This window comes from Coenobita brevimanus, chromosome 14 (genome assembly GCF_032717465.1).
Source record: "Coenobita brevimanus isolate Jiangsu-jjx chromosome 14, ASM3271746v2, whole genome shotgun sequence".
Classification (NCBI taxonomy): Eukaryota; Metazoa; Arthropoda; class Malacostraca; order Decapoda; family Coenobitidae; genus Coenobita; species Coenobita brevimanus.
The window spans coordinates 489,194-502,500 of record NC_136967.1 but is presented as its reverse complement, the minus strand read 5'-3'; the positions used below and the strand labels follow the sequence as shown (position 1 = coordinate 502,500).

At 42.3% G+C, this 13,307-nt stretch overlaps 1 protein-coding gene across 1 annotated transcript in view; it reads right to left on the bottom strand.

Moving 5' to 3' along the window:
- Positions 1-13,307, bottom strand: part of LOC145417603 (uncharacterized) — a 95,035-nt gene that overhangs the window by 28,578 nt on the left and 53,150 nt on the right. The window contains exon 19 of the mRNA XM_080286304.1: positions 11,127-12,588. Coding sequence (XP_080142430.1) covers positions 11,127-12,588 — 1,462 coding nt within the window. The remainder of the gene's footprint in view (positions 1-11,126; positions 12,589-13,307) is intronic.

The following is a 13,307-nucleotide window of genomic DNA, read 5'->3' as shown; positions in this document are numbered from 1 at the left end:
ACCTTCACTAATCATCGGCTCTAACTTTTAATGAAGCTCTGTTCCGCACACAAGATATAATTTTCCGATGATGATGACGATGATAATGATGATGATGATGATGATTAAAATGATGACGATGATGATGATAATGATGATAAAACAAGAAAATATAAACTCACATCATCATCAGAGTCATCATCATAAATATGTGTGTACGGGTAACTGAGCTGAAACCTTTGTGTGTGCAGGTAGGCAGGTAGGCATGTGTGCGTTTGTGTGCGTGCGTGCGTGGGTGTGTGCAGTATAACCAGATTACAACCCTGCCCGGTGACTGTACCCTAACCTGGTTTTATCTCACCCCCAGGCCCATCACTGAGTCCGGTTTGTCATTAATGGGGGCCGGACTGACCTTTCCTGGCATTGTATTGACCCCCGGCGTGTGTGTGTGTGTGTGTGTGTGTGTGTGTGTGTGTGTGTTGTATTGCGTGAGGCCACTGGCACTCAATTTGCGTGTTTTATTGGGTAATTGACTGGCCTGGGATGGATGGATAGGTTATAATTATGATTTTGTTTTATTTTTACACCCTCGTCCGGAGCTGGGGGGGGTGTACCCTTTTGCTCGGCGTGTGTGTGTGTGGGAGGGGGTAGAGGTTGAGGTAGGGATGTGGGATGAAGGTGTGAGGTGGAAGTGAGGAGTGGGGGTGTGAGAAGGGGTAGTGGTGGGGCTGTAGGGAGCGGTAGGGCGGGGTTGGTACTGTAGGTGGGGTGGGGATGAGGGCAGGGGTCTCTTGAGTTTGTCCCATAACCCACTTTTCCGTTCGATTTGCGATGGGCAGTGGGGCGGGAAATGGAAGAAGAGTGGCTGGGGGCATGGCTAAGGGTAGGAAAGGGGACAACGCAGCACCATCCCTCATTTCCACTTTACTCATGTCAGGTCTACTCATTTCTCGTCTATTTTGCTCCATTCATTTCTTGTCACTTCCCCTTTACGTATACCGTCTCACTTCTTTTCACTTCTCGTCCTTTCTGCTCCATTCATATCTGTTTATTTTCCCTCTGCTCATTCCATGTCGCTTCTTTTCATTCCTCGTCACTTTTGTTCAGTCCTCTTCACTTTCAATCTTTTTCACTGCCTCATTTTAACTCTAGTCATCTCAAAGCTCATCCCTTATACTTGGTTCACGTCACTTCTATACTTCCACGTCACTTGTTTTAAAGTCACGTCATCCACCATCTTCTCACCCCATGTCACTTCCTTCTCAGTTTGCTTCCCATCACTTCCCTTCCTCTAAGTCTCTTCTCTTTAACACCTATTTTTACCTCGATATATAAAAACGCAGTGTAAATAAATTTTCTAAGTCAGCCTCTTCAGCTTTTGTTGTTAGTTTGATTTTTAAACTTTGTCGTCTTCCAACTTTTTCCTGTTCCCCATTTTGCCATAACTTTTCATTTTCTTTGAGCTCCAACTGTTGCCACTGTTTTGACGCTTTTCCTTGTTCCATATCGATTCAACGCGGCGGAAAATGGGAAAACAATGCTCAGAATCCAGTGAAAGGGAAAATGGCGAGCAAGAAACATGGGGTTGTTGTCCTTTTTCATCCTAAAGTATTTACCAGTTTTAAGTTTCTCTGTCTGTCTGTCTGTGTCTCTCTGTCTGTCTGTCTGTCTGTCTATCTGTCTGTCTGTCTGTCTCCACCAGCCCTTCCTTTCTCACCACCTATCTCTCCCTATCCTATCCTCCTCTCTTATTTTTTCCCCTTTCACCAACCTTCTTAAACCCCTTCCATCCATCCATATCGCCTCCATCCCATCCCATCCTTCCTTCCATCGCAGGCCGGGCGAGAGGGGATAAGGGATTGTGTTCACTGGGGCAAACATGAAGTTGAGGGAGTCTGGGTCTATCTCTAGAAAGGAAATCGGGAAGAAGGAAGAGAGGTAGAGAAACGGGGAGATCAGGCTGTGTGTGAGAAACAGCTGGAAGGGAGGGATTCAGTCTATATCTATCTATCTGTCTGTCTATCAGCTGAAAGTGTACTGTATTGTGCCTGATAAATCGAAAATCGAACCCTTTTTTGCAACAACTACAGTATTTTCATACGTGCATCTCTCTTGTCATAGAAAATGGAGTCTCCCCCGTTGAAGAAAATGAGCCAGCAGAAGCGATGGGTAACTTTTATATATTTATAACATGTTTCTAATGGGATTTTTTTTTCTTTTTAATCAACATATTTACGCGGATGTGACAATATTACTTAAACGCCAACCACGCCTCTATTCATCGCGCCATGTCTTGTGTGTGTGTGTGTGTGTGTGTGTGTGTGTGTGTGTGTGTGTGTGTGTGTGTGTGTGTGTGTGTGTGGAATATGTAAACAAGTAGATAGATCACAGAGGCATCTACCGGGAAGCACATAAACCATAATAACAATAATAATAATAATAGTAGTAATAATAATAGTAGTAGTAGTAGTAGTAGTTGCAATAGCAATCCATACGTCTCTGCACATCAAGAATTTCAATCTTCCTTACCATCTAACTTTCTTATCATTAACAATTAGGTAAGAAAGCATCTCATTAAACTCCCAACACAAACTCAACAGCGTCTTAATGAACAGAGAAAGGAGAGATGCCACCCTCCTTGAACATTAGCGAGTAGGAAAGTTAATTCTCTGTGAAATCTTATATAATCTTGAGAAAATACGAAGGAGCATTGAAGAGCCATAAGAAGTCGCTTAATAAACACTTAAGACGGTATTCTAGTTCGGTTCAGCTTACTAACGCCTCCTCCTTAACGATTTATTTTCCAAACTACTCATTAACATCCCCTGGTTTGCTTCTTATGTGTTTTCAGTGTCGACATAGATTGCATGAATAACACACAAGAATACAGTAACGGAGCAGAATCAGAATAAATCGGTAAGGAAGAGGTGTTACTAAGCTTCCTAACCGTACGAGAATTCCACCCTTTGGCTCCTATGACTCACTCTAAGGTGAATAAATGGAAAATAAAATAAAATAAATTAATAAAACAAGAATAAAAATAACTGATCCATTATTAACACCCTAAGACTCCTATGACTCACTCAGCTGGACAAAAGAAAGCTCCCTAACACCTCTTCCTAAGCGATTTATTCTGCTTATTACTCCTTGCCATCCCCATCTGTGTCTTTTAGATAGTTCAGATACCAGCAAACATAACACTCATTGAAACTAACTAGTCGTATCAAGAAATACATCGCTAGGGAAGAGGTGCCAGGGTCTTGAAAAAGCTTCGAGACAGCAAGATGAAGCAATGAAGAGAAGTTCCAGCCAGCCACATTATTTTGATTAATTTCAGAGAAGCTGCTTAGCATGTCACAGATTTCAGGCCACATCAAAGCACAACCAACCCAGACAATACAGTGAGGTAAACAAACAGGGAAATCTTACCTTACGCCGCGTAGGAGGAAGGGAAACTGCTGAACGAAACACACTGACACAGACACCGCCGATCCGTGCTAGCTTAGTGCATGAACCGGGTGGCAGGGTAGGGTTGTAGGGGAAAGGAGAAAGAGAGGGAGATTTTATTAATTTTTTTTTCCTGTCAGTTTCGGACAACGTGGTAAAAATTTGAGGGCAAGGGTTTCTCCTGTGTTTTCCTTGTCACATTTTTTAAAAACTCTTCTAGAACGATGACAGATAGATAGAAAGATAGACAGATAGGTAAAGGTAGATAGATAGATTTGGGACTTGGGTTTCTCCTGTGCTTTCCTTTTGTATTTTAAACTCATCTCTTTGGAACACAATTACTTAATTGATAAAAAATAAGATAGGTAGGTAGGTAGGTAGGTAGGTAGACAGATAGATAAATAGATTGATAGACAAATAAATAAGCTGAGTAAAACCGTCTGGAGGTACCATAAATAAACCATGCATCAAAGAACTGAAGGGGTTTAAGATGAAGAAAACCGTCTGAAGAAGGTCTAAATACACTGAGTCGCGGGAATGGCGATTAATATTTCTCATTTCTTCTTCATAATTCACACGAGACTTCAAGAGCAGACAGAGGGTGGTGACAAACTAAGCGATTTCCGATTGATGAAGTGCAGAGGGGTTGAAAGAGTAGCCTTTATGGGAGATGGGAGATGTGTGTGTGTGTGTGTGGGGGTGGGGTGGGAAGCGGGGTTGCAATGTGTATGTGGAAAGGGGGTGGCAGTGTGTGTGTGGGGTGTGGAAATGTGTACGTGTATGTGGTGTGTGTGTGTGTGTGTGTGTGTGTGTGTGTGTGTGTGTGTGTGTGTGTGTGTGTGTGTGTGTGTGTGTGAGAGAGAGAGAGAGAGAGAGAGAGAGAGAGAGAGAGAGAGAGAGAGAGAGACATGATGCCGTCATTTACTGTTAAATAATTTTTCCAGCTCCATCATATTTACCAAAAAAATAAAGAAAAGGCGGGGAAGGGAGAGAAATGAACTGCTAAGCCTGTCCCATCACTACCACCACCACCACCACCATCATCACCACCATCACCACCACGATCATCACCACCATCATCATCATCAACAGGAGCGAGGATAAGTGCTGAAGGCCGACTCAGGAACCATTAGGGAAAGAGGAATGGTAAACAGAAAGGATAGGGGGGCTTGGGAGAGAAGTGGGAGAGAGAGAGAGAGAGAGAGAGAGAGAGAGAGAGAGAGAGAGAGAGAGGGAGAGAGAAAGAGAGAGTGTGGGAAAAAAGAGGGGGAGATAAAGGGGAAAGAGAGGACAGAGAGAAGAGAGGAGAGGGTAGAGAGGAGGGAGGGAGGGAGGTAAAGTTCACACAGTCTGGAAAATAACGTGAACTTTATCTATGTCTGTCTATGTCTGTTTATCTATCTATCAATCCATCTAATTATTTATCTGCGTGTGTGTGTGTGTGTGTGTGTGTGTGTGTGTGTGTGTGTGTGCATACTAATAATTTTGATTATTTAAAACACTACAAAAACCAAACTGAAAAATAAATATCATACATACTTTCAAATCAGACCATTTATATATTCATGTACACTTTATGACTCGGTAAAAAAAAAAAAAAACTCTCCCATTACGAATTGCAGTATTTTGAAAACTGTTAATGCATGCGTGAGGCGTACATTGTCAATATATAAGATACTCGTGTAAGAATTTTAGTTATTTTTGGCTTGTGGACGCACTGCACATTGCTCTTGACAGGCGTAACTTTTCAGTCAAATCCATCCATGTTTTCTTACCTGCCTCCCCCAGTCTTCACCTTCCCCACGACGTCTATTTTGCTTTCACCCTTCTTTTCCTCCTTCCTCCTTCCTGCTTGTTCCTTCGCCCCTCCTATTCTCTCTTTGACCCACCCTGACCTGTCTTAATGACCGCTACAGGCAATTAGTCCGACCCCTGACCTGCGGCGAAACTTCATCTTGGCAAATAATTAAGGCTTTTCCTTACCCTTTTATTTTTTAATTTTCCCCTCATTTTTTAAGCAGAGTTATTCGATATTCTTCTTGCCTTTTTTCACGCAAACTTACATAATTATCTTTCTAATATATTGACAAGGAGAGAAGGAGTTTTTTGGCGAAAGGGAGAGTGATTTTTAACATAGTTCTTTCACGTAAACTTGGCCCAGATTTTCGTCCGTCTCGCAGCTTACTTCACGTACCTCATTGGCAGAATAAGACAATACTAGGCTCTACATTCTTCCCACAGCACTTCTTCATGACTAGCATAATTTTCTAGCGATAATCTGTTGCTATAACTCAGCAGTGAAGATGGGGGAAGAGGTTAATTTTAGGCCAAGTTAGAGTAAAAGGAGTTTAGATTTTAGCCTGTGTTGTGTGTACTGGACTGCGGATTTGTGTCGAATTTTTAGCAGTGATTGATAAGTGCTGTTATGGCGCTTTTTTCTTATACTTTTCCGTTTTCTCTGTTTTATTTTGTTTTAGTTCTTCTCTCTCTCTCTCTCTCTCTCTCTCTGTGTCTGTCTGTGTGTGTCTGTCTGTCTCTGTCTCTCTCTCTCACTCTCTCCACAGCGAATCGAGGCTTTAATACTCAGTGCCTTGAAGTGCGACCCAGTGCTATGACTCGGGCGATAGATAAGATAGATAAGGGAACAGCCAGACCTCCCGATGAAGCAATATGGAGGCCCCGAGGCAGCTTGTTCTTATCTCAGTCCAGCTGCAGGGGAGGAAGCCTCATGCATATCTGACGAAGGGTGGCCAGAAAATAACGGAGATGGTGGGGGCGGTGATAAGAGACTGGGGATAGATAGATAGTTGATAGATAGATAGACAGATAGATAGATAAATAGATTAGATAGATAGATGGATAGATAGCTAGAAAGTTGATAGATAGATAGAAGATAGACAGATAGATAGATAAATAGATAAGATAGATAGATGTTGCACTGATGTATGGTAACGCTGAATCGTAGTCTTGCTGGGTCATCATCATCATCATCATCATCATCATCATCATCAAGGTCGTCATATCTTCAGAAACGAAAAAAAACTCTGGAACTGGAGACATGACCTGTAGTAATAAAACAGACTGATGCATAGTTACAATCAATAGTTCTTTTACACTGCCTTGAACTGCAGAGGATGCCAAACCTGATAAAATATAAGTAGTTTGGATTCTCTTTCATTGGTTCCAAATCCATGAAGTGGTGTTAAAACTTAATAACATCTTGCTAAATCAACCATCAGTAATAAAAGGATTTGATTTTGCCTTCACAGGGCTTGATCCCCCAAAGTGTAAAGGAATTATTGACAGAGAGAGTACACGAAATTACCCTTGCAATTAAGTGGGAATGAAATAAAATAGTGTACCCTCAACTTCACTGGGCAAAGAAAATGAGACTGGGAAAGAAAACAGGGAATGGCGCATGAGAATTTATTAGATTATTATGTACACAACGTGGGAGGCAGAGGATAAGGCAGGGAGGGTAAGGTAGGGACTGTAAGGCAAGGCAGGAGAAGCAAGCAAGGTGAGGCAGAGGAAGGATAAGGCAAGAGGGTCGAGGCAGGGAGAGTAAGGGAGGATGAGGGATGAGGTAGGAGGATTAAGAAACGATGGATTGAAACGGATAAGGCAAAAGAGTTGAGGGTTTAGGCAAGATCAGGGGAAGGGATGGGTAAGGCAAGAAAAGGGGGAATGGGGAAGAGAGTAGAGGGGTGAGGAAGGAAGGAGGGTGCGAGGCAAGGTTTGAGACAAGAGAGAAGGGGATTGAGGTAAGATGGAGCATTGAGGTAAGATGGAGCATTGAGGAAAGAGTGGGGGTTGAAGCAAGGCAAGGGAAGGTAGGGCAAGGAACGGTGAATTAAGGCAAGGGGGGACGGAGGGAATGAGACAAAGGATTGGGCTGAGAGGGGATGTTTAGGCAAGATGGGGAGGGTTGAAATCAAAGAAACGGTAGTGAACAGCATAGCATCAGCGGTGAGGACGGATATCAAGCCCGGAATGACACTATGTACAAGCGAGGGTGTAGGACGAGTTGACATACGGCTGCAGAAGCACAAGCACATTAGTCACCCATTAATTTGTCACCATTGTCCCCTATTTTCTACACTTTTTACAACTGTCCCCCATTTCCTACAATTATTTTCACCATTGTCCCCCATTTTCTACAGTTATTTCCACCACTGACCCCCATTTTCTAAATATGTATCCCCATTTTTTTTCTTGTTTTATATGGTCATTTTTTTTCATTTCCTCGTTTTTTAATTTAATCTCCGTTATTTTCATCCTTTTCTAGAATATATATATATATTTTTTTACAGTATTCCACTATTATCATAATTTTTTCAGATTTGTTTTTTTTTTCATAATTTTCTTCCCATGTGTCTATTAATTTCCCCAATTTTCTTTCATTATTTAGTCTATATTTTCCATCATCATTTTTCTCATGTCCCCATTTCATCCTTCACGTTTATTTCATCATGTCCACATTATTTTCTCTCATTTTTCGTCATTATAATTCCACCGTTATTTCATTTTCATTTTTTGTCATTTTTTCGCAGTTATTTTCCCCTTAAAGTCTTCAGTACCAGGTCGATATTTTTTTTTTCCTTGCCCACTTCTAGCCTTGGGTTCCTTCTTTCTTGCATAAAAAAAAAAAGACGATTAAGATTTTTCGCTGGTATGGACGAACCTGGTTTATACTCAGGCTAGAACAAGACGATTTATCTTCAGCTGAGGGAAATCTTAGCGGTCAAAGGCTTAAAAATGTCGATGATTTTTTTTTTCGATTTTATATGCACGTATAAGACTTTTATTTAGATTAATAATAGGCGACTTATTTGAGGGTAATCTTATCAGGCATACGAGTACATAAATTCTCTCTCTCTCTCTCTCTCTCTCTCTCTCTCTCCCTCTTTCCTTAATGGTTACGAAAATACAAAAATAGCGTCCCTGTAACATGTAATTTATACAGACGATTACTGCACTGAGTGGGAGGGGGGGTTGGGAGTCTCTCAGTACCCGGAAATCGTCTCCTGTTGATGCCAGGGTATTGATTAAATCGCCAATGCCCCCTCCCTAAGACCCTGACTAGGTGTGGGGTGGTACGGATATTGCGCTGCCTTGGTCTGTATTTTCGTGAGCTTTGGTGACCCACTAACATTCTCTCTCTCTCTCTCTCTCTCTCTCTCTCTCTCTCTCATTAGCTGACGATAATGCGGACCCTTGCATCTCCTATAGGCATCTTGTGTGTTACGAGGACGGCTTGACAGGTGTGAGGAGTGCGTAAGTATTTACCTGGAGAAGTTACAAACGCGTCAGGCAATTAGTGGACGCGAAAAAGCAGGTGTCAAAAAGCAATGAAAAAAATTAGAGGGAGAAAATGATGTCAACACTATCAATGAACCGTCCCTCCAACACACAAGAATTCGGCAGCAAAGACCGGAGCAATGTTCGGACCACCTTGTATAAGTCCTTCAATACGGTGCTTTGTCTTGGTTAATTCTGGCTGACTACACGGTTTTATGAGAGAGAGAGAGAGAGAGAGAGAGAATGGGATCATGGTAAGGTAAAATAAGAACAATGAAATGAAGGATGTATGGAGAGATGGCAATAATGCTGCTGCTGCTGCTTCAGGTTATGGTGATGATGGTGGTGATGATGATGATGATGATGATGATGATGATGACTGGACAAGTGAATGTGAAAGAGGCACAGTTAAAAAGCACAAAATATGAGTAATGGAAAAATGAAAAACCTGAATAATTACATACAAGATCATGCATGAAATGAAGGGAAGGCGAGAGGACGAGACCAGAATTTCGTTTTCATTGATCCTGGGCTTTAGCATGAGTCGGTGAAATGAATGTGTTACGAAGATGGTATAAAAAAATGAATAATGAATGAGCAAGATATGAACTCAATGATGGTAGGTTCATTCATAGATTAGTGAGTGAAAAATGAAACTTATGAATGTTGTATAAAAGTCGATGAATGAATAAGATGCGAACTCTGTAGCCTAAGCTCCCTAAGCAGATGCATAGATGAAAAGGTACACAAAAAAGAAAATGTATGTTAATATATGAAACTCTAACCTTGGCATCGTTCGTTTTGAAAAATACTTAAAGGAAGAGTTTTTTTCTTTACCTATAATAAATAAAAATACATATTCTTGTTTTAAAAATTAGTTAAAAATAAGGGAACACCCGATTTTTGTCCCTCATGCTTCATTTGAGGCCCAAAAATCGGATTCTCAGTAATAATAATAATAATAATAATAATAATGATAATAAAAAGTGACGATGAGAATATAAAAAAAGCTGAAGGATATTGGGAAAATTGGAGAAAGCAGACGAAAAACGAAACAAAACGATAAAATGACGAACGCTGGTGGAAATGACGAGATGTTGAAGGTGACGAAAGTTGATGCGAATGAAAGAATTGGCCAAATGGCGAAAGTTTATGAATATGTTTAAATTAACGAGTCACGATCTGATGAAAAATGACGAAAACTTATAAATACGAAAGCTAATGAGAAAATGCTGAAAGGTGTTGAAAAAAACAGGAAGGTAGAGAAAGAGAGAGAAAAAAAACATGTAAAATAGGAAAAAAGAAAAAAATAAACAAAAGAAAGTAGGAAAAGAAAAATAGGACGAGAAATACACAAATGCATATGAAAAAAACAATGAACAGGAGAGCAAACTTAATGTCTGTTTTATTTAGCACCGGTAGCAGAGACGAGTAAGCACTATCCGCTAACATCAGCAACTATCGCTAACATCAGCAATTACCGCTAACATCAGCAATTGCCACAAACCCTTTCACCTCGAGGACGATTTTATTCAGCTTAGGAGGGATTTAAATTTTGAAATGAATGGGTTAAATACAGACTTCATTAACCCTTTCACTGTCATGGGTTCTAAAGTTCAATAAATTGCTTGTTGATGGTACACAAGATCAAACTAAAAGGCGTCATTGAACTGAAAGGGTTTAATTTGTGCTTTAATTACCCGCTTCTCTCTCTCTCTCTCTCTCTCTCTCTCTCTCCTTACATATAGAACACCATCTAATATTAAAAGCACCTTAAGCTTGTTTGTTTCTCTCTCTCTCTCTCTCTCACCATTAAGCTGTGGCAAGTACTTTATATATATATATATATATATATATATATATATATATATATAGTTTTGTAAGTGTATGTATATAAATTTTGGTTGTATTAATTCTCTATATACATCTCAATTATATTTATATATTCATAACACTTATATACACCTCTTATATCTTCTCACACCTTCCCTATATACATATTAATTTCTTTCTTTCTCTCTCTCTCTCTCTCTCTCTCTCTCTCTCTCTATTATATACATAGATTTCTCTTTTAAATCTACCTATATACATCACCTTCACTTCTATGTATATTTTTCACTATCAGCATGAATGGTACTTCACTCTGACTTTATGATTAGAGATAAAACTCTATTGCGATTATTATTTCCCCTTCCTCTCTCGTATATACATAGAAGCTGTCTTTATTGGCTTTTGTTGGTCACTATATACCTCTCTCTCTCTCTCCCTCTCTCACACACACATCACTACACCACCGTCATCATCCCTTCCCTTCCCTCAGGACTCCCCGGCAGTTCAACCCCATTCGGACTCCTGCTCCTCTTACTCCTCCTTCCCTCCCTCTCTCCCGGCCTCTCTACCTCCATCTCACAAATTACTATGGCCTCTCCGTGACCTCCAGGGGTTAAGGGTGACCTCTCCCCTCCCTGACCTCCCTCTAGGGGCCTTGTATCCCAGCCCTTAGCCCCTGGGAAGTCTATAATCCCCATTTCTTTTTCCCCTGCGAGGTTCCCTACTGCGCCTCCAGCACCTCTCAGTGGATCCGATAATTCTCTGTCTGTCTCTCTTGCTTCTCTGTCTTGAAGCTTTCTGTCTCTGTCTTGGGCTTTTGCTTCTGTTTCTTGGTATTTTCTGTCTCTTTCTTGCTCTCTTCTCTCCCTATCGTAGTCTTTTCTTTCTCTTTCTTCTTCTCTCCTTTCTCTCTCCTGAGTTTTCCTTTCTCTGCTTTCGTCTTTTTTTTCGCTCTCTTGTATTTTTCTTTCTCGTTCCTGGCCTTTTTTGTCTTTTTCGTGGCCCTTTTTCTCCCTTCCTTGGTTCTTTCTCTCTTTCTCTTGACTTTTTCTCTCTCGTTTCTGCCTTTCATATCCCTGTTGCTGTTTTTTTTGCTTCTTTTCTCGTCCCAGCAGCTCGATTGTGTCCTCTTCTCCTGGCAAACTGTCCCTCCCCTCTCCATTTTGGTATCCTAGTAGTTCTCGTTCTTCCTCTCCTCCTCCCCCTTCTCCTTCTCCCCTCCGTGTCTCCATTCTGTGCCCCTCTTCTTCCCCTAGTAAGTCTCTGTCTTTTTCCTCCTGGTCTCCCAGCAGATCTCCAGTATTCCCCTCACTTTCATCGTCTAGCCAAACCCAGCTCTCCCTATTTTGCTCTAGTATCCTAATGTTCTCTCTAGCATGATTTCCTAGCAAGCTAATATTCTCCGCAGCTTCGTCTCCTAGCAGGCTGATTTCCTCCCTAGCCTGTTCTCCTAGCAAGCTAACATCTTCCGTACTTTGATCTCCTAGCTGCCTAGAGTCACCTCTTAGCGAATCCCTATTTCTCCTCTCTGGGCTTCCTAGAAACTCCACATTTTCCACATCTTGATCTATTGGACTCCTACTTTGGTCTCCCAGCAGGCTAGTTCTCCTCTCCATTTCTTCCAGTAGCTCCTGTTCTCCTAGCAGCTCCTGTTGGTCTGAGCGTCTCCTGTCTCCCCCTTCGTAGCCCTCGGTCTTCCCCTTCTTCTTCCCCTTCGCCTTGGCCTTGGTCTCCTGCAGGGCGTTCTTCAAGATGGCTTCCTGCTCGGGGGTGAAGGAGAGACGAGTGTAGCAATTTTTGATAGGGTGCGGCGACCCCCCCTGGAGTTTCAAGCTGCCCCCGCCCCCTCCGCAGCTCCCCCCGCTCCCTCCATCGCCCCCCACGACCCCTCCGTCCCCCTCCAGGTCTTCCGGTTGCGCTAAGAGGTCTTCCGCTGGGTCGTCGTCGTCACTGTGGTTGCTGTGGCTCATCTCCTGAACCGTGCTGAGTCGCTCGTTCTCGGTCTGCACGGTCTCTGGTTTGGTCGGGGTCCTGAGGAGAGAGAGAGAGAGAAAAAAAAATGGGAGTTAGAGAAAGGGAGAGAGAGAGAGAGAGAAATAGGAGAGTTAGAGAGAGGGGGAGAGAGAGTTAGAGAGAGGGAGAGAGTAAAAAGGATATTAACACCTATCTATCTATCTATCTATCTATATACCTAGGCTGCTTCCCCCAAGGAAAGGGAGGTAGCCGAGACAGGATGACTCACTCTCCATTTACTCATCCATTCAAACACATTCATTCGCATCTTAGCCCCAAAGGGGAGAACGGACAGATCCTCACCGCACCACACCGCACAAGGGTCAACTGGGCAATGCAATCAGTGACATCCGCAGCAGGGCCCGACAGCAGAACTGGTTTACCCCTGCCACATCATAACAGACCCATCCCCTTACCCGCACCTGACCTGACTAGCTGATCAGACCAAATGCGGGAGAATATCCCCTCAGGGCTGCGTCATCACTTATTCATTCACAATTTCTCTCCATTTATTTCTGTCACGCACAGCCACTCTTCCTTGCTCAACAGACATCCCTCTCGCATCCAGCGCTCTCTTCACACTGTCCATCCATCCTATTCGTGGTCTTCCTCTCAGCCTTACACCTCTCACATCAGATCTAGTTATCTTTTTCACCAATCGCTCATTATCCATTCTCTCCATATGCCCAAACCATTGCAACACCCTCTGCTCAACTCTGCCAGCCATCTCCCGAACA